Source organism: Peromyscus leucopus, chromosome 4 (assembly GCF_004664715.2).
Source record: "Peromyscus leucopus breed LL Stock chromosome 4, UCI_PerLeu_2.1, whole genome shotgun sequence".
In the NCBI taxonomy this organism is placed as follows: Eukaryota; Metazoa; Chordata; class Mammalia; order Rodentia; family Cricetidae; genus Peromyscus; species Peromyscus leucopus.
In genome coordinates, this window is record NC_051066.1 from 147,482,427 (window position 1) to 147,502,207 (window position 19,781).

The 19,781-nt window shown below is 48.6% G+C and overlaps 1 protein-coding gene across 1 annotated transcript; it reads right to left on the minus strand.

The window, feature by feature from the left end:
• Positions 1-8,586: 8,586 nt before the first annotated feature.
• Kcns1 (potassium voltage-gated channel modifier subfamily S member 1) lies at positions 8,587-16,495 on the minus strand. Its single transcript, XM_028868446.2, has 4 exons — positions 15,547-16,495; positions 13,559-13,704; positions 12,334-13,343; positions 8,587-9,739 (listed from the first exon to the last, which is right to left on the minus strand). Exons 3-4 carry the CDS (start codon positions 13,324-13,326, stop codon positions 9,272-9,274), a joined length of 1,461 nt encoding a protein of 486 aa, XP_028724279.1. The 5' UTR covers positions 13,327-13,343; positions 13,559-13,704; positions 15,547-16,495; the 3' UTR covers positions 8,587-9,271.
• Positions 16,496-19,781: the final 3,286 nt, after the last annotated feature.

A 19,781-nucleotide genomic window follows, 5' to 3' on the forward strand; every position in this document is an offset into this window, starting at 1 on the left:
TCCTGTCGCCATTCAGGGTTCTTCCAAGATGTGTATTGTAAAAGAGGGTATGAAACCACTCTGTGGATTGTATAGTGCACAAACATGTGGAAGGTTGTTGGTTTCACTAGTTCATCTTCACTCTGGGAACCTCAGAAAGGCACCTAATGCCTCAAAAAAAAAAAAAAAAAAAGGATTCACAGACATACCCCTTTTCTAATGTGATCTCCTTGTGTATTAGTACTTTCCCATCATTGTGGCCCAGGTACCCAAGAGAACAGCTGTACTGCTCGTCCATAGTTCCTTGGCCAAAGCATTATGGTGGTTAGTTAGAGCATGTGATGGAGGGGCGTTTTCATGGTGGACAGGAAAGGTCTGCCATGAGGGGGTGAGACAGGAACTAGGTATATCCTTCAAAGGCCCCTAGTGACTTCCTTCAACAAGGCCTTGCCTCCTAAAGTATCCATTATCTCCTCCAAATAGCACCCAACCTGGGGGTTAGGCACTCAGCCCATGAGGGACATTGCATATTTGAACAGTAACAACTTGCTTAGTTTACCTTTGAACTGAAAAGGGACTGGGTATGGAATTATGTGACCATATAGACTTCCCTAGCTCTGGACTTGTAATATGGGAGCTGAATCGAGGAGGAGCTTAAATGAGAGCATCCCTATAGAATACTGTCTCTCTCAGTAGGGAGGGTCCTAGCTGGAGGTCACAGTAAATAAGGAGAAACTATTCCTTCATCATTGACAAGCACATCACATCCCCAAGTCCCAGACATCCTGATCTGTCCCATGTACCCTGCTCACCTCGGGCACCAGTCACTCCTGAACTTTCTCTCCACTTTGTAGATGAAATTGGGGCCCATGAAAATAACACTCCGAGGACTACCTGGGATCTGTCCGGTTTCCCTTGGTCTCCTGGGAACTCTGACACTCACATGGTGGCTGCTAAGTTGTCACAGACCTAACTTCCCTGTGAATCCCCCTTGAGAGATGTGGGCACCTCGCTGGGGCTGTGCTAATCCTGGACTTTTCAGACCAGAGTTGGGTGCTCGCTCTCCAGTGGAGGCACTATAAGTTTTATGATTGGCAGACATTGACATGCTACTGTGTACCACAGGGTGCTGGAATCACTCTTTCTGCTTTTTTTTGTTTGGGTTTCTGATGCTGCTCAGCTGAGTCACCTGTCTATTGTTCTCACCCCGTGGTAAAGGATACGCTTACTTGGGGTCCTTTACTCTGATTTTAATGAAAGCATTCCACTTTTCCTCAGGGAGACACTGTGCTGTTAGTATCCTGGTGGGAACGTCTGTGATAGCTGTTCTTATCTGTCCCTCAGGCCATCGGAGGGTGTGGGATCCAACTCAGACCAGTTAGACTCACTCTTAAGGAAATTTTAGCTTGAGCAGAGTGATCCAAGTGGAGGCAGATGTCACTCAGCTATTTTAATGGGTTCTGATACCTCAGTCTTTGTGTTTCTCTCCCTTCCTTTCTCCTTTCATATCTGCTTTCCTTCCTCCTTCTCCTCTTCCTTTTTTGTCATCGTCATCATCATCGTCGTCGTCATCTCTCTACATGACCCTGACTGTCCTGCAACTCTGTAGACCAGGCTGGCCTCAAACTCAGAGATCAGCCCGCCTCTGCCTCTGCCTCTCCTGGGATTAGAGACGTGTGGTACCACACCCAACTCATTCCTTGTTCTTTAAACTTGGTCATTTAATTCTACTTTCAGCCAGTCTATCCCATGCAATTGTTTTGTTGTTTGCAACCACATATTCCTAGCTGATAACATAAATTGAAACTAGAGTTGAGTTGTAGGCAACATATCCTCCAGTAATGTGGGATGTTTAAAATTACCTGGCTGTTGTCTTGGTTTCTTTTCCAGTTGCTGAGATAAAATACCCCAACAAAAAACAACCTAGGGGAGAAAGGGTTTATTTTAGCTTACAATTCTGGGGAAGCCAAGACAGGAACTTGACGTAGCAGTCCCATCCTACAGTCAAGATGAGAGGGAGCCAGGCGGTGGTGGCGCACGCCTTTTATCCCAGCACTTGGGAGGCAGAGCCAGGAGAATCTTTGTGAGTTCGAGGCCAGCCTGGTCTACAGAGTGAGTTCTAGGAAAGGCACAAAGCTACACAGAGAAACTCTGTCTCGGGGGAAAAAAAAAAAAAAGAGGAGGAGAGAAAGACTCATATAGTTCCGAACATATACCTAGGGAATGGTGTCGCCTACGTTTCGGTTGGGTCTTCCCACATCAGTTCATGTAATCAAGGCAGTACCCCACAGAAAGCCCACAGGCCTACCTGGTCTAGATAGTCCCTCATTGAGAACCTCTTCTGAGGTGATTCTAGATTGTGTCAAGGTGACAAGTTAACCATCACAGCTTTAATGGGGCAAAACAAGTGTGGCGGTTTGAATGAAGATGGCCCCCATAGGCCCATAGGAAGTGGCACTATTGGGATGTGTGAAGTAGGTGTGGCCTTGCTGGAGGAAGTGTGTCACTGGGGGTGTCAGCTGCTTAAGCCAGGCCCAGTGTGGCCCTCGCTCTTCCTGCCAATCCAGCTGTAGAACTCCTAGTTCCTTTTCCAGCACCATGTCTGCCAGCATGCCACCATGCTCCCTTCCATGATGACGATGGACTAAGTCTCTGAACTGTTCGCCAGCCCCAGTGAATGCTTTACAAGAGTTGCTGTGCTCCTGGTGTCTCTTCACAGCAATAGAACCCTGACTAAGACAACAGGTGAGGTGGCTGCTTATTCTTCAGCCTGGAAAGTCAGTGGTCTGAAGTCTCAGTGATAAAGAGACATACTTTTGGGGTCATTTGATATCATTTGATCAGAGAGGGTAGTGTAGTTCTCGGAGTATCCAGCAGAGTTCAGTTACAAGTTAGCAAGGCCCAGCTTGTATGATGGAACCTGTGGTTTCTAGATCCATTGAATGATATCAAAGGAAAGTCAATTGAGCAAGCCCAGATAATGTTTTGGTAATTTATTTATTTGGCACAAAATAAAGAGTACTTCTGTTCTATGGTAAAGAATCTCCTAAGACTTGGAGTGCAGCCAAGTTAGAATTCCAAAGTTGGTAACTGGTTGTTGGCTGAATTCACACCTTTGTGGAGTTTGGCATTGGTTGAATAGGATTGCAAGAGGCATGGCCCACTGAGAGTGTGAGAGAAACCCAGGACCCTGTAAAACTTATGCCTACAGCTCACAGCCTTTCTCAGTGTAAGAGGTCACAGATTCTTGCTTGCTCAAGTTTGCTTAGCTGGAAGGTGGAATCAATTTGGCCTGGAAAGCTAAAAGTAGATGGACAGGAAAGGTTCTCTGGCCCAAACAGAACTGCAAAAACTTGTTAATTGATACCATCAGCTGTGGGTATATTTGTAGAAATAGATTGTGTGGGGGTGGGGGTGGGAGGGGTGTTTGTTTCAGAGGGAAAATGTAATTTGGGGCCAGTCTGATTTTGAGACAGAATCAGTTAGCAGAGATTCGGCCTTCTCTCCTAGCTCCAGGAGCTGGCTGAGCTCTAGCAACAGGATGCGTTGGCTAATGAATCTTGGACCAAATGCTAGCCCACATGAATTGGACCTTACGGAATCCAGATCCTTTGGCATCCTGTAGAGGAAGGGAATAAAAGATTTCTGAAGACATTGTGCTGGACTGAACTTTTTTGTGCTTTCTTCCCATAAATCCCACTAAGTATGGCCTCCAGTGAACCCAGCATGGTTTTGCCCTGGCTCCTGAAGAATGTCTAGGCCAGGAGGGCTGGGACTGTCTCAAAATACAAGGTGGAAAGCAATCATGGAAGACACATGACATTAACCCTTTGTCTCTGTGTACACATGCACACACGTTACATATGTGCCAGAAAGAGGAAGGAAGGGAAGGGAGGGGAGGGAGAGAAGGGAAAACAGGAGGGAAATGATAGAATTACACGGATACATACATACTGGATTTATCTCCCACATTGTGAAGGGCACATACTCTTCTCATGTAACGGGCTCTGGTGTCAGATTTTGCTTTGTTGTTGGGGTTTGAAGATGAATGTCAGGTTAACTATGGACATCGAGTAATCATGTATCTAAAGATGCCCATTTGAAACTGGGTACTGTGTCCTCCACCTAGACAGAAATGAAGCATGCCTGGCAAGGACTCCAACAGGAAGCACAGCCATGGGCTCGTGTGGACCACTGATGTATGCTGGCTGCATAAAAAGGTGCTCACCGTTGAAGAATTGTATGTGTGGTTCCAAAGAAGCACACTGATCCACTGGCAGATCCATTGCCTCCTAGCTCTGTGGTTTGAGTTTTGCAAATTTCGAGGTTTGGGTGCCCATGAGCAGAACACTTCCTTAATGGATACAGCAGTGAGCTCCCTGAATTGGAGATTGAGTCTGTCACTTGGGCATTTCTGCTCATGTCCTCAAGAATACAAATATAAAGGGAGTCACAGTGCTGAGCTGGGTAATCAGCTATACCATCAAGGGGAAATTCCGGTACTGCTACACAGAGAGAAGGCATCAAGGAGTTTTAAGCAACACCAGGGGATTCCCTGAGGCATCTCCCAGCACTTTCAAGGGTTCAGAGTCTCTAGGAATAAAGGGTTAGGTCACCCTATCAGATAGTGAATCTCAATGACTGAAGGGCCAGCCAAAGGCAGGGTAAATCTGACACGGCAAATAGATCACATTTTCCGTGCCTGCAAAAGCCTCCGGGTGTCACAGCAATGTGATGAGGCCGCGGGGTCCTCAGGCTGAGGCTCTCATCTCCTCACTCGTGTCTCGTTCACAGAGCGTGCTGGTGACAGCCGCTGGCTCTTTTCGGAATATTGAGGAAGGATAAGTGGCACCAATGGAAGAATGAACTTACGAGTTGGATCCATTAACAGGACATGATTTGGGGGTGTTTTCCCTTCGGAGAGGGGATCAGTGTTTGGATTATATGTGACAGTTTCCACACGTGCATGCGTGAGGTGTGTTGAGAAACCCAGGGTTGGACTGTAGTGGACACCAGTTATTTGTGACCCTCCTTTGAGTGACAACACATGGGTGGCCCTGTCTTTGAATTACTAATTTCATTCTGTCTGTTGCACTTGAAAACCCAGCACTCTGCCCTCCAGCCCCACCAGGAGAAAAGCAGCCAACTCAGCCAAACCACCGTCCTTCCTGGAGGGAAACTGGATCTGTAAGCAAAACAATGCAGGGGGATGTGTAGACAAATTGCTAAACGGTCTTATTAAATAAAAAACCCAGACCCAGATATCAGGGTTAAAACCTGAGAGATCAGAGGAATAGGAAAGGCCACAGTCAACCTCACCTTACCAACCCCCAGCTTCTAAAGAGACCTACTTCCTGTATACCCATGCCTATATGCCTTTCTGTTCTGCTATCTCATTGCTCTCTGTCCAGCTACATCACTTCCTTTTCCTGCCCAGCTCTGTCACTTCCTGTCTGGCTGTACAGACCTCCAAACCTTTACGATTAACTAGTGTTGGAATTTAAGGCATGTGCCACCACACCTGGCTCTGTTCCCAGTGTGGCCTTGAACTCACAGAGATCCTGACAGATCCCTGCCTCCTGAATGATAGGATTAAAGTCATGTGCTACCATTGCCTGACTTCTGTGTTTAATATTGGCTGGCTTTTTCCTCTGATCCTCAGACAAACCTTGTTGGGTTGCACAAATAAAATATCACCACAGGGATGGACCTGGGAGATGGTTCAGTGGGTAAGAGCATTTGCTGCTAGAATAACTCCAGCTCTGAGGGAACACACACACACACACACACACACACACACACACACACACACACACACACACACACACGGTGATCAGAGGTGAATGTCTGGAAGGCAGTCCCTAGACAGAAGGATTCTGGGCTGCTACTGAGGTCCCCTGAACTCTCCTCATGGCTCTTCTGCCTCAGACCCTGTCAGTCAGTTCTTCCTTTGGGTGGACTTGATGTATTCCACTTCAGTAGGCTGAATGGTGGCCTCACATGTCCCCCGGGAATCTCTGGGACCTCTAAATGTTACCTTATTCAGAATGTGGTCTTCTTTGCAATTGTGTTTAAAAGGATCTTGAGATGACATCATCTTGGATCATCCCCCATGAGCTCTAAATGTCATCAAAAGTATCTTTATAGGAGAAAAGTTTGGGGAAATTTAACACACAGTGGAAAATGTGATGTGATGCCAGGGGCAGAGACAGGAATAGATGCCAAGGGCTGAAGAGGTGTGGGGGGAGGGGGGGGCTCTCCTACAGTTCCCAGAAGCAGGGCCCTGCTTACACCTTGATTTTAGAGTTTTGGCTTTAAGAACTAGGTAATAATAAATTTGTTTTAAGCCACTGAGTGTGTGGTAATTTGTTATAGAACCATTAAAAACGAATATACCTTCCAATTCTTTTTCTTTCTTTCTTTTTTTTTCTTTTTGGCTAGTTTCTAGTGTTTGCAACCACGGACTTGTACTTGTTGCTGTCACTCTTAGTTTTCATTATTTGTTTCATTAACTGGTTTCTTTTTCGTGATGCTGGGGACTGAACCCAGGGTCTCATGCATGCTAGACAAGTGCTCTCTCACTAAACTACAATCTCAGCCCTTTTTATTTGATCTTACTAAGTTTCCCAGGCTGGCCTCGAACTCACTCTGTAGCCCAGGCTGAACCTGAGATCTTTCTCAGCCCCTCTAATCACTGGGATTATAGGCCTGTGCCACAAAGCCTGATGAGTTACACTTTCTCACCATGTTAATTCCAACTGGATTCCTGTCCATGCAGACTGCTCTGGTTGGCACTACCACAGACAAAGCCTCTGAGGATGTGGTCTCTAAGTTGTTCCATTTTATTGGTTGCCCACTCTCCCCCGTCGCTCAACGAATCCGGCAGCCAGCTCCAGGCTAGCAGAGGCAGGTGTTTGGGCACAGGGTTTCTATTTGTGTAACACTTTCCACCAATGCACCAGAGCAGCAGAGAGCCACTGCATTGCTGCTGGGATGGCAGACAACCTGCAGCAGACATTTACCCCCCCCCATCTGCCCCCAAGCCACGTTTAGAGTTCTGTTTGAAGGATCAGAAAGTCTGGTGTGTGTTAAGCCAGGCCAAAGGAGCGTGCGGGAAGCTTTCCAGTCTGTCCCTCAGCTGGGCACAGCTGGACACAGATGTTAGGAGGCAAGTATGCTGGAAAGACGATTAACATGGTGAGCTCCCCAGAGGCCTTTTGGCTCAACTCCTGTGTCTGCCACAGTCCAGAGACTGGGAATCCATGTGTTGGGCGTCTGTTGTGTACTCTCCTTTGGAATACTCTTCCCTGGAACCCATTTACCCTTATCAGAGCAGGTTAGACTGTCTGTCACTCAGGAAAGCATTCTCTGATGGTCTCAGGTTACAGACTCTGGTAGAGTACACATGCTCCTGGTTTCCTACCTAGTAAAGTTAACTGTCAGGAAAATTTGTGACTATTACATTTGAGTCTGTCTCCCCGACTAGTTCCCTTATTAGTAGAGGAACGTTTGTGTTCTCTACCATGACTACCTCTTGAACCTGGTAAGCAGTCAGAGGTCCAACAGCCAAGGCAAATCTGACAAGGTCAGAAGAGGGTGGAACATGATGGCTTGTGTGAGAGGGGACAGAGGAGAAGCTGTGGGACACCGGAGAGGCATTGGAAAACATCTGAAATAGACTAAAATCACCATGCATCTGAAGGCAAGGCAGGTCACATAGGAAGCCTAAGCTTAAGGCTCTTCCAATAATGATCTGTTAAGTGAGTGAGTGACAAACCATGATGGAGTCATTGTTAAAAGTTCCCAAACCAAAGCAGGGTTGGGGATGGACTGCCCTGTGGGCCTCCTTTCCAATGTTGTTCACTCTTTCAATAACAAGGTCTCTCTCTCTTTCCTTCTTCCTCCCAGTATCTGGGGCCCAGCAGGCTGTAGCAATTGCTCAGTCTAGGCAATATGTACTAACCTGCTCTGCCCTGATCTTGGGGATGAGCCAGATGATGTCTTCTACCTTGGGGTTCAGTGTGATGGAACAGCTGGGGCCTCAGGGAGGCCCCGATGATAGAGAAATGGGTGCTTGGTTGCAATGTATAAAAAAGTGGGGACCGGACCCCTTCACAACTTGTTCAGTCAAAGGGATAGAAGATTTGGTGGGGGAGTGTAAAGATTTACCTCTATCAAGGATGATGGGACCAGCACTGGCCAAAAAGGACAAGAATCTCAAACATTTGCCTGGGTGCTACTCATGGCAGGGCTAGAGTTCTGTGTGATGGACAGAGGGTAGAATGGGAGCTGTGGTAGTCAGGTTTTACTGCTGTGATAAAGACCATGACCAAAAGCCACTTGGAGAGGAAAAGGTTTATTTGACTTACATATCCCAGGTTATGGTCCATAGAGGAACGCCAGGGCAGGGATTCAAGGCAGGAACCTGGAGGCAGGGGTTGAAGCAGGGACCATGGAGGAACACAGCTTACTGACTTGCTCCCATGGCTTGTTCAGTTTGCTTATACACCCCAGGACCACCTGCCTAGGGATGGTACCGCCCACAGCAGGCTGGGCCCTCCCATATCAGTCATTAATCAAGATAATGTCCCACAGGCTTGCCTACAGGTGACCTGATGGAGGTGTTTCTCAGTTGAGGTTCCTCTTCCTGGATAACTTCAGCTTGTGTCAAGTTGACAAAGACCAAGCAGGACAGGAGCATGCACAGCAGCCCTCGGCCACCAAGAGCTCAAAGCTGAGCTGGTTATAAGTCGGTTCCTCCTCCATAATCTTCTCTCTGGGTCACCAGTTGTGACTGATGGGCTAGGATCTAGTTCTGGGGACAGGGGTTGGCCACCTTTCCCAAGCAGGTACAGAGCTGGGTCTGAGTCCCAGAAGGGTCTGTTCAGGTTTCTGTATAAGTCAGCCCTAGGAAGTAGTACTGAAGACGGTTGTGCTATGGACCCTACAGATTGTGTAAGGACTTAGCCTCCAGCTCCTTCCTGAGACTTAGTATTAAAAGATGATTTCTTTATAGCAGCTCTGTGACATTCAGGTGAGCTTCAGTTCCCTCATCTGTGAAATGGGGATAATTATCTGCCAGCACAGGGCTAACGGGGCTCATATAGAGGCCATCCTCTTCCTCCTCTTGGTGCGTATCTACTTCAAAGGAGGTTGTTGTGTACTATCATCCTGCCTTGGGCTTGGGTCTCATTGCTCAGGTGGATGACTCCCATGCAGAACTTAAGCAGGGGAGGGCTCTGCTCTGTTAGCTGACTCTGAGGCTGTGGGGAGGGAATGCAGAGGCCTGGTTTTAATAACTCTGAGGTTTTTCAGGCTCACTGGGGGCCTGGGTCTCCAGGTCTGTGGACCGCCCCTCCTGAGAAGTCTCTCGAGATGTTTCCAGAGACACCTCTGATACCCCGTCCACGCTGCTCAGCAAGTCCTCAAAGGAACGCTGCCCACTGCTCCGTACCGCTGCCTCCAGTGCCTTCTGGCGCCGGTAGAAGTGGGAAAACTTGTTGAAGATGATGGTGATGGGGAGCGCCACCACCAAGATGCCACCTAGGATGCAGCCTGAGGCCGCCAGCTTGCCAGCCACAGTCTCGGGCACCACATCCCCATAGCCCACTGTGGTCATGCTCACGGTGCCCCACCACCAGCAGGCAGGGATTGTCTCAAAGCCCACGTTTTCTTCTTCCGCCGTGTAGGCCACACCCGAGAATACTGACACACCCACGGCCAGGTACAGCAGTAAGATGCCCACCTCACGGTAGCTGTGCTGAAAGAAAATGTGTGAACCCAAGTCAGAGCTATCTGGACTTACATTATCGGGAGACGCAGAGGCTTACGGGGTATAAACGAATGTCCAGCATCAAATGGTAGAACTGATGGCAAGACCCTGACTCTGAACTGCAATCTTCCAACTACACTAAGCAACAAAACTCCCTGTGATTGAACGCAGGCCCATCTGTGCAGATGGTGCCTGCTTGGCCACACTGATTAGCATCCTGGTGTTTTTTATGCACTCACAGAACAAAGAGAACCACAGTTTATATTTCATAATGCAAAAAAATGGTTTCGTGTATGTTTGAATTGCCCTATAACATTTCTGACAAGTATAAAAATATTGTCTACCCCACAAGGAAACTGAGAGGAGATGAATTCCCTAAGCTATCTAAAGATAAATGCACTTGTTTATGGGTGCCTGATTTTCAAACAAAGCAGTTCTGCTCGCCTTGCCCACCAAGGGAGTACTAGGTCGTCATAGTGGGCACAGGCTGGCATGCATGCACACAGGCCAGGGATAAGGCTTAGTATTTATCTCACAGAACATAAGACACCCTCCTCCCCAATGAAGAATTATCTGTCCTCAAATGTCACCAATGCTGAGAACCTGTTCTACAGCGGGGTCTCTCAAATTATAACATATAGAAGAATTATGTAGGGGGTCTGTTTAAAAGCTAAAACTCAGTTAAGTAGGTCTGGGGTAGAGCCAGAGATTCTGCCTTTCTGGCAAGCTTTGAGGAAGCTGTTGATGGTCTGGGACCTCACTTTAGTAGCAACCCTCCTCCCCACGCCATGCTATGTTACACCTGTGTCTTGACTCGCACAGCTCTGGTTATCACTCTTCTTCCTCCTTGTGGACAAAGCTAGGAGCCTCGAGCTCTGATTCTCTGCAAAGTAGGAAGGTTTGGGGAGCATAAGGCTCTTCCCTAGAGTGACTCTGAATTAAAGGGGTCTGGCTAACATATTTCCCCGTACCTGCTTGGTACCTGAGGGTTCTTCCCAGGTCACACACCAGTGGCTAGTATCCTGGCTGCCCTGCATTATTAGGACACACAAGATGCTGTGTCATCAAGGGTGGGAGGGACTTGTGAGTGCCTTTCTGGGGATCCTTCACAGGGTTGCCTAGGGCTTGGGAGAGCACAAAAGGCTGGAGCTGGGCATGGCTGGCTTGTTCTCTGGGGTCCACCACTTATTAAGGAGCCTCCCACGAGTCCTGTCACCTCTTAGAATCTCAGTTTCCACATCTGTAGTTACAATACAAGCTCCTCAGTGCCCTCGGAACAACAACAACAACAAAAGAAACAAAAACATGGGTCCAGAGTCCATGCCCCTCAGTACCTCAAATCCCCCAATCTCCTCCTTCTGTGTCCCCTCTGCTGACTTTCATTCTGTTCCCTTATCAGATTGTGGTCCAAGTTGTTCATGTTGCCTCCTTTCCTGAACTAGGCTAATTTCACCCCCTGAGCAGGGCCAGTGGCCAATAAACTGCAACCAGGCTTATAAAACAGCCTTACCACCCCAGGATCTTCATTTACGGGAAGAAAATAAATCATAGCATCTTCCCAAGGAAATTGCCCTAAGGACTAATCAATAACGAATGTAAAATTGGCACAGAACACTCATCCTATGCATAGTAAGTGTTAGCTCTAGGCTATTTCTAGGCTGAGTGACCTGAGACTACTTGTGCCTTCCAATGATGCTAGGGGAAAGGCGCCAAAAGAGAAGCCAGTTAGCATCCTGCTTTGCATATTTGTTTGCGATGTTTTACTCGATATTAGACAGGTACATCAAAAGCCCTTCCTCTTTTTCCCCTCTCTTTCCTTCTCTCTCTGTTTCTCTGTCTCTCTGTATCCCTGTCTCTCTCTCTGTCTCTCGGACAATAGTGGTTCACTTTAATTTTTAAAAGATTCATTTAGAGTTATGTGTATGCTTGTGGCTATATGCATGCGTGTCTGGGTGCCCACAGAAGTGCTGGAGCCCACTGGAGCTGCCGTCAGAAGTGACTGCCAGCCACCTCATGTGGGTGCTGAAAACCAAACTTGAGTCCTCTGCAAGGGCAGTACCTGCTCTTAACCACTCCAGTCCCGTGGTTCACTCCATTTTATTTTCTGTATTTATTTATTTTTATATGTTAACTTTTCTGTATTCTTCTGGGGACATACAGGTAGCACCAAGCCCTTCTTTTATTTATTTACTTACATATTTTTTGAGATTTATCTTTATTTGCATGTAGGGGTGTTTTGCCTGCATGTGTATTTGTGCACCACATGTGTGCAGTGCCTGTGGAAGCCAGAAGAGGGCATCAGATGCCCTGGAACTGAAGTTACAAACTGTTGCGAGCTGGGTGCCAAACCTGAATCCTTTGGAAAAGCAGTTAGGGCTCTTAATCGAGTTATCACTCCAAGTCCGGTAATCTTCACAAAGTCATGGGGTTAGATCAGGGTGAATATGAATGTATATCTGGCCTCTTGCCTTATGCCAGGCTCAATGGGTAGCAGGTAGTCCTGGGTACCTGTATTGGCAAGGCTACAAATGCAACAACTAACCCACCCTGCCCTACATCTTCCCTCTGCCTCACCATCCTACCTTGAGTGTGGCGCCCAGCGAGCGTAGCCCAGTGGAATGGCGTGCCAGCTTGAGCACACGGAAGATGCGCATGAGGCGGAACACTTGCACCACCTTGCCCAGATCTCCAAGCGCCGCGCCAGCCAGCAGTGTGAGATAGAAGGGCAGCACCGACACAATGTCGATGAGATTGAGCGGGTGGCAGAAGAAGTTGCGCGTGCTAGGAGCCAGCAGCAGGCGCGATGACACCTCGAAGCTGAACCAGGCGATGCAGAAGTACTCCAGGCGGCGCAACACAGGGTCATCGCGCACGTCCTCTGCGCTGCGACCCGCGGCCACTGCCGCCACTGCTGCCGCTGCCTCCCGGGCTTGGTACTCGGGCAAGCTGTGGATGCACATGGCTGCGATGGAGGCAAGCACCACGCCGATGGACACGCAGCTGAAGAGCTTGCTGGGCAGCGAGTAGCCGGGGTTCTCCATGGTGAGCCAGAGGCGGCGACGCAGGCGACCGCAGCGGGCCGCACCGTAGCGCGCCAGCTCCCGCTGCACGTCGGAGATCTCGTCGGGGCATGGGTCCACGCTGCTCGGCGTGTCGCTGTCCTCGTCCCAGGCACGAGGCCGCGTCACCCGCCGCTCCAGGTAGCGTGCGCGGCAGCACGTGGCCAGTGCATTCTCGCCCAGGCCCCAGTAGTCGGCCTCCTGGCCAAAGGCGAAGACGCACAGCTCGTCCAGCACGTGCAGGTGGCCAGTGCGGTAGAAGTGCAGCAGGCCGAGGAAGAAGCCCGGGTGCCGATCGAAGTAGAACTCGCGCGCCGCTGCGTCGTAATCATCACACAGGCGCCGCGCCTGCTCCTCGGACGCCGCCGCCTGTAGGCGACCCAGCCGTGTGCCCGGGAAGCTTGCTAGAGCGCGCGCGCTCAGCAGACGCCGCACTCCGCCCACGTTCACACGCAGCGCCTCATCTCTTGGCCTCCAGGGCACCCGGGAGCCCGGCCCCGGGGATTCGCTCACCATGGTTCAAGTGTGAAGCCCTGTGGGTTAAAATCCTTGGCTCCATCCACCAGACGGGGTGCTGGAGACTGTGTGAAGTGCCAGGCATGCAGTAGGCACCCAGATATGGAATGCCCCTTGGACTGAAGTCAGGCCTGGGTCTGAATATCCTTCAACCCCCGACTTGATGACTTTGACTAAATCACCCATGCTTCCCATCTATTTCCTCCAGGGCACAAAAGATGGGGAGACCTACCTTAAAGGGCTTTAGAAGCGGTGGGATGGCGGGATGGCCTGGCATTGGCTAGGCGCTAGTGTGGGACATCTCTCCTCTTCCTGGACAAGCTTGGGCTTAGGAAACCAGATGTGTATGGAAGCTCTTCTGAACCTCAGTATCTTCCTCTGTAGATGGGGTTAGTTAGGGCTTACTACCCAGGATTATTAAGAAAGTCAGTTGGGAGACTCTTGATTCTCAGATTGTGTTCCCTGAACTAAGAGCATCTTCATCACAGGAGTTGGTCAAATATGAAGTCTCAGTCTGCCCTGATTTTGATGACCCAGAACCTCTGAGGTGGGAGCCTGCACTCTGTATTTTTATATTGTTTTATTTATTTGTTTGTTTATTATTTGTTTGGAGACAGTCTCACCATGCAGCTCACTCAGGCTGATATCAAACCTTTGATCCTTGTACCCCAGTCTCCTGAGTGTTGGGATTCCAGACACACCCCGGTGCACCCGGCCAGTCTGTTTTTAAGAAGCCTGGAGGGTGATTCTAACACATGGTCAAGTTTGAGAGCTACTGGTATAGACTTTGCAATAATATGCCTGTGGTGTCCTTCAGACCCGACATTAAACCTTGGTTCTGTGTTACCTTAACAGTCACCTATTTCCTCATAGCCTTCCCCAACAGGGATCAGAATATCCACTTGAACGTGTGGGTAAAGTGATTGTGTGGCCTAATATCGTTTTCAGGCTCACAGAAAGTTTGTTAAATATCCACCTATGCCGCTGTCTTCTGGAGTCAGGCAAACCACAATTTAACTTTATCCTTAATGGACCTGGCCCTTGACTAAAACGTTTCTTCTCTAGACCTTAGTTTCCTGCAGAATACACAGTGCAGACAATAGCACACATTCCAGAGATAGCCGGGGAGGGGGTGGAGGGTGGTGGTGGTCCAGATGGTTTATGGAAACTGTCTGGCTTAGTTGATACTCCAGAAATGCTAGATTCTTCCACTGTCCACTGATCCCTGATCCTCCTAGAACTGAGGGCTGCTGGCTCATCCCTGCTCCATGAAACTGTGTAATCTCATCTGTGCTGAGCAGTCAGTAATGCCTTCTTCTAGGGGGTGGGGGTGGAGGGCACACCAAGCCCTGGAGCCCAGATGCCCTTCACTAACACTGGGCTTGGCTTTATGGGCATTGAGATTCCATCCTTAGTTGGCTACTGTGCTCTGGGCATTAGCTCTCTTACCTAGAACAGAGACCATGACACTGGATGAACTCTTGCGAGAATACACGCAAAATCCCTGCTACACAATTGGGTGCTCAGTAAACATCACAACCGTGTCCCTTCTTTTCATCAGATCTGCGTTCAGATTCTGAATTTGCCACTTCCTAGCTGTTGACCTGAGTGGACCCATTGCCCTCTTCTGGTTTGTCCCCTGCTCTGGAGTCTGGACCACACTGGAGAGACTCTGAGGATTAGACAAGCTGATGTTTATGGTAGTGCTGCCCCTGGCCCATAATTGGTGCATCCGCTGGCATCCTCCACTGACTTTGGGATCAAAACATACAGCTTTTATTCCTCTTCTATCACATGTTAGAAGGGTGATAGAAGGGGATTTATCTGGCACTCGCCTCCCTGCTGTATGAATTCAGATAATTAATTCAACAGACATTTCTTGTTAAGACTCGCAGTCAGTCTGACTGAGTGACTTGTTCAAGATCACACAGACTGTCTGTGGGCCTCTCAGGGGACTGGTTCTGCACTCTTGATACTTTCTGTGAGTACCCCTGCATGCTGGCCGCTTCTCTGAGCTCCTCACACACAGCATACTCAGTTTTATCCTGACACCACCCAAGTTTTCTAAATCCCATTTTGCAGAATGTGCAAGCAAGACCATCTCTGCCACACTGTCCCTCCTTGGAGGTCTGGGAGAAGGGACTCCAGCACCAGGAATCCCCAGGCCATCTCCGCCTCCCACTCTCCCAGCCACGCCCCTCCCCGAGGGAGGCTCCTTACCTGTCCTGGCCTCCTGGGAGTCCAGCGCGCTTGTCTCCAAAGGGCGCCTCCGGGGCTGTTTTCCGCCCCGGAGGCCGCGCTGCGCCTCACTACTGCGGAGGCCCGGCGGCCCCCTCCTTTCCTGTGTTCCCGTCCCCCGCGGCTGAGGCCGCATCGATCGCTGCCGGGGGAGGGAGGGAGGCCGCGGGCGGCCGGAGGCACTGGTTTCTATTCTTGCCTGGGATGGATGGGGGCCTAACAGCTGGGAGCATCCTTCAAAGTCAGAGCCTGGAGGAATGGGACGTTAGGGAATGGGGACACCCTTGGAGAAAGGTTTTAAGCTCTGGCCCAGGAATGGTAGAAACCACGATTTGCTTAACTTAGTGATTAATATATGCTAGGCACTATTTCAAGGGACTTAGCCCAGGCATTTTGGACACCAATGTGGCTCTTAAGCTTTTGACTTAATATGTGACGCCCAGGTACTTGCTCAGACTGTGGAGGTCTGAGATGGGAGGCTGGGGAGGTGCTTCATCTCCTTGGAGCCTCAGCTGTGCCTGCGAAGGCTCTAGCGCCCTCTTCTCTCCAAGTGAGTTGTGAAGCCAGCAACCCATCCTTCTGTCCGGGAGGCTCAGAACTCCCACTCACCTAGAGAATCTGGTTACTTCCTTCCAGGAGGGCTGGGGAGTGGGGCACGAAGACAACCGTGCTGAATACTTAGCAACGCCCATCCTCCAGCATTTCTTGGGTAGCTGATGTGTGTGCTCCTTCACTCAAAGCAACAGTCACCAATATTGATTGAGCGCCTCCCTTGGGCCAACACGGGCCCATCCCATCCATCATTCAACATGTGAGTGTGTCTGTTGGCTGGGTGAGATGTTACTCCTCAGCTGGAGGCCTAAGACTTGAGAAGCACCTGCCTCTCTCTAGGTCATGTGGCTGACTGAGGTTTACACCAAGTTTACAACATAGGATGTGAGTCACCTCTGCCCTTTACAGCTTCCGGACCCGGAATGAGGTTCAGCTGGTAGAGTGCTGCTGCCTGTTGGCCATGAAGCCCTCGGGGTTGATGTCCAGTACCGCACTGCGCAAACCAGGTCCTGTCGTTTACAGCTGTAACCCCAGCAGTCGGCGCAAAGGTGGGAAGATAGGAAGTTCAAGGTCATCCTTGCTTGGATGATGAGTTCTAGGCCAGTTGGGATACTAAGATACTACCTGAGTTTGTTTGCTTGTTTTGTTTCTGATAGCAGCATTAAAATAAAATAAAATAAAATAAAATAAAAAGAGGGTTGAGAAGATGGCTCAGCAGTTAAGAGCACTGGCTGCTCTTCTGGAGGTCCTGAGTTCAATTCCCAGCAGCCACATGGTGGCTCACAATGGCCTATGACTATAGTCCCATGGGAGCTGATGCCCTCTTCTGGTGTGTAGACAAACATGTAGACAAAATACCATATACATAAATAAACATCTTTTTTAAAAAAAGACGATTTTTCAAAGCTACACAGAGAAACCCTGTCTCGAAAAAACCAAAAACCAAAAAAATGAGTTTTTAAAAATAATGTATTTTATTTAACTCAATATATCACAAATATAATTTTAACATGATATCAATAAAGAAATTAATAATGAGATACTTTCTATAATCACTTTTAGGCTAAGTCTTCAAAATGTAGTATACTAGGTTTTTTTTTATTGCAGTGTTACAAATTATCATAATTTCTGCAGCCCCTACCCTACAAATTGGTCATCTCACCATTTCTGTAATCAGAAGTCTGTGAATGGCGTAGACTCTGTACTCATTATGTGTGCTTAAATGTATATGTGTGTGTATATGCTGTTAGTGTATGTGTGTATATATGTGTGTATGTGTATACGTGTATTAGTATATGCTATTAGTGTATATGTGTATATGTGTGTTAGTATATGTTAGTATATGTATGTGTATATGCTGTTAATATATGTGTATGAGTGTTAGTATATGTGTATGTGTGTTAGTATAAGTGTGTGCTTGTGTATGTGACTTACTGATTTGCTTCTAGAGTATGGTGATGACATGTCCCTTCTGTGATTAGATTATGTAAGGTTATGACTTCTGTTGACTTTAATGAAGCAAGTTACCGTGCTGGAAGGGCAAGTAAATGAAGGTGACTTCTGGCCACTGCCAGCTGGGTGTCTGGTTCCTTCACCCTCTCAGAGCTGAAATGCTGCCAGCAAAGGCTTGCAAGCAAAGGCTTCTGCAGCTGAGGCTTAGATAAGACTTCCACCCAGACTGAGTGCAGCTTCATTAGGACACTATGACCCAATAAGTGTGCATCGTTTAATCCACTTTACTTATGGTGGCTTGATACTCAGCAATAGATAAGGCCTTTGCCACTGGATTCCTGTGTGACCTTGAACCAAGTGGCTGTTTCTTGGCTGTTTCTCTCCTTATGTGCAAATGAGAACATATCTCCATTCTGGATTTCAGAGCAGGTTAGCACATGCTGTACCATCCCCACAAATAACTTTCCCTGTCCTTTGCTTTCAGGCTAAGTTAGCTGCAGGAACAGAAATGGACTCCTGGTGGCTTCACCTGACTTTTGCGACATAGCTACTCATAAGCAGCACTGACGATCAGGCTCCTTGGGACTCCCTCCTCTGCCCTCTGGTGGGGCCCTCCTCCCAGGAGTGGAGGATGCTGGTGCTTTATGCACAGCCTCTTGAGGATCCATTAGCCTTGTGTGCACACTGGCCCCTGGAATGCCTGCCTTCCCTTTTGACAAGCTTGTCTGTGCCCCTTTGTTAAATCTTCCCCCAGGCTGCCGAAGGCCTGCGTGGCTAGCAAGCGGAGAGCTGAAGTGAGAGCTACATTTGTTTCTGCATTTGCCCTGTGGGCTTCATCCACTGTCACACTCTCGTGAGCCTCTTCTCCTGGTGTACTTCTCTATGGCATCCAGCACCCTCCACTCCCCCCACCTCCGCTCCCCCAGGAACACTTCTAAATCAGCCTCATCAAATGCCAAGATTCCTACTGGGAACCCAACCAAGACAGTTCTCTAGGTTGTAGGTGTAGCTGCCACCTTCCAGGAAGTGTGAAGGGTCCCTAGGGGGAGGGGCAAAAGGCTGGCTTTGTCTCATCAGTGGGATAAACAATGGTTTTCTAGGAAGGCCTTCCCAGTAGACTAATTTCTGCTTCTGACTGGTCAGTCTTGAGCCACATGGACATCTCTAGCTGGAAAGAAGCCAAGAGGGGGAAAAAAGCTTTTAAAGTTAATTTAACTTTTTAAATCAGTATAGGATGTTATTAAAGTACACAAATGTACAGTTGTGGCTGAACTAGCATTTCAAGTTTCTACCTCTGTGTTGCCCTGGGCAATATGTAGAACGTCATAAGCATTCCAGTAGCTGAGAGGTATGGACAATATTTCTAACTGGAGACACTGTTGTTGGGAAGGAAGGAGGGGAGAATGGATGATTAGCATGTCACACTTTCCACTTAAACTCAGGGTTTGGGCTTGGACAGCTTCCAGGATCAATTAGGCCTCTCATGGCCTCCAATAGCCTGGCAGGCCTTTGCGGCCTGTGTATATCATCATGTAGATTCCACACTGGGCCTTGATCTCATCCACTAGCATGTGAGGCATGGCCTGTAGCCTAAAGTAAGTGCTCAGCAAACACAATTGGGAACAAGATTGGTGTTTGTAAAGGAACCAGGTGCCTGGCATGCTAGGAGACTTTCCACAAGGGTGGGGGAGAGAGGCAGTGGGTTCGCAGCAGCAGTTAGGCAGCTGAGGACTGAGGAGACACTGTGTAGACAAGGCTAGTCTCCAAGAAGCAGATGGTGAGTGGGCCAGGAACTGGGCTAGGGGGATTGCATGGCTATAAGCCACAGCCTGTGACCTGACCTCCGGTCACTCCAGGGACCTAGCTCAGAATTTGGAACCACGAGAGAGCCATGGGACCACTGGTCTCCAAATTTAGCTGGTTTATATGGGAGCTTCTCCTGGACCTCTGAATTTTCATCCTCTTCTCCCTCAAGAATAAAACCCAGGACAATCAGGTGTGAACCAGCAGGCCTCTGATGTCTATGATTGAGCCTGTTCACATAACCTTCTTGGAGCTGGACGAGCCTCATTTTTTCATCTGTGGACACTGTTATTAAAGTGTCCACCTACTGTAACAACTTAATAAAGATATAAAGAATTGGGACCCAACTGTTCCAGGTTGAATCCTAACTTTAGTATGTATGACTCCTTTGGCTTTGTCCAAATTAACCT

Bases quoted from the DNA above. Each gene is read 5' to 3' on its own strand.
- Kcns1 (XM_028868446.2), bottom strand. From the start codon at position 13,326: ATGGTGAGCGAATCCCCGGGGCCGGGCTCCCGGGTGCCCTGGAGGCCA. The intron at 9,740-12,333 runs GTAGGATGGTGA...ATTTTCTTTCAG, and splicing joins CGCTGGGCGCCACACTCAAG to CACAGCTACCGTGAGGTGGG.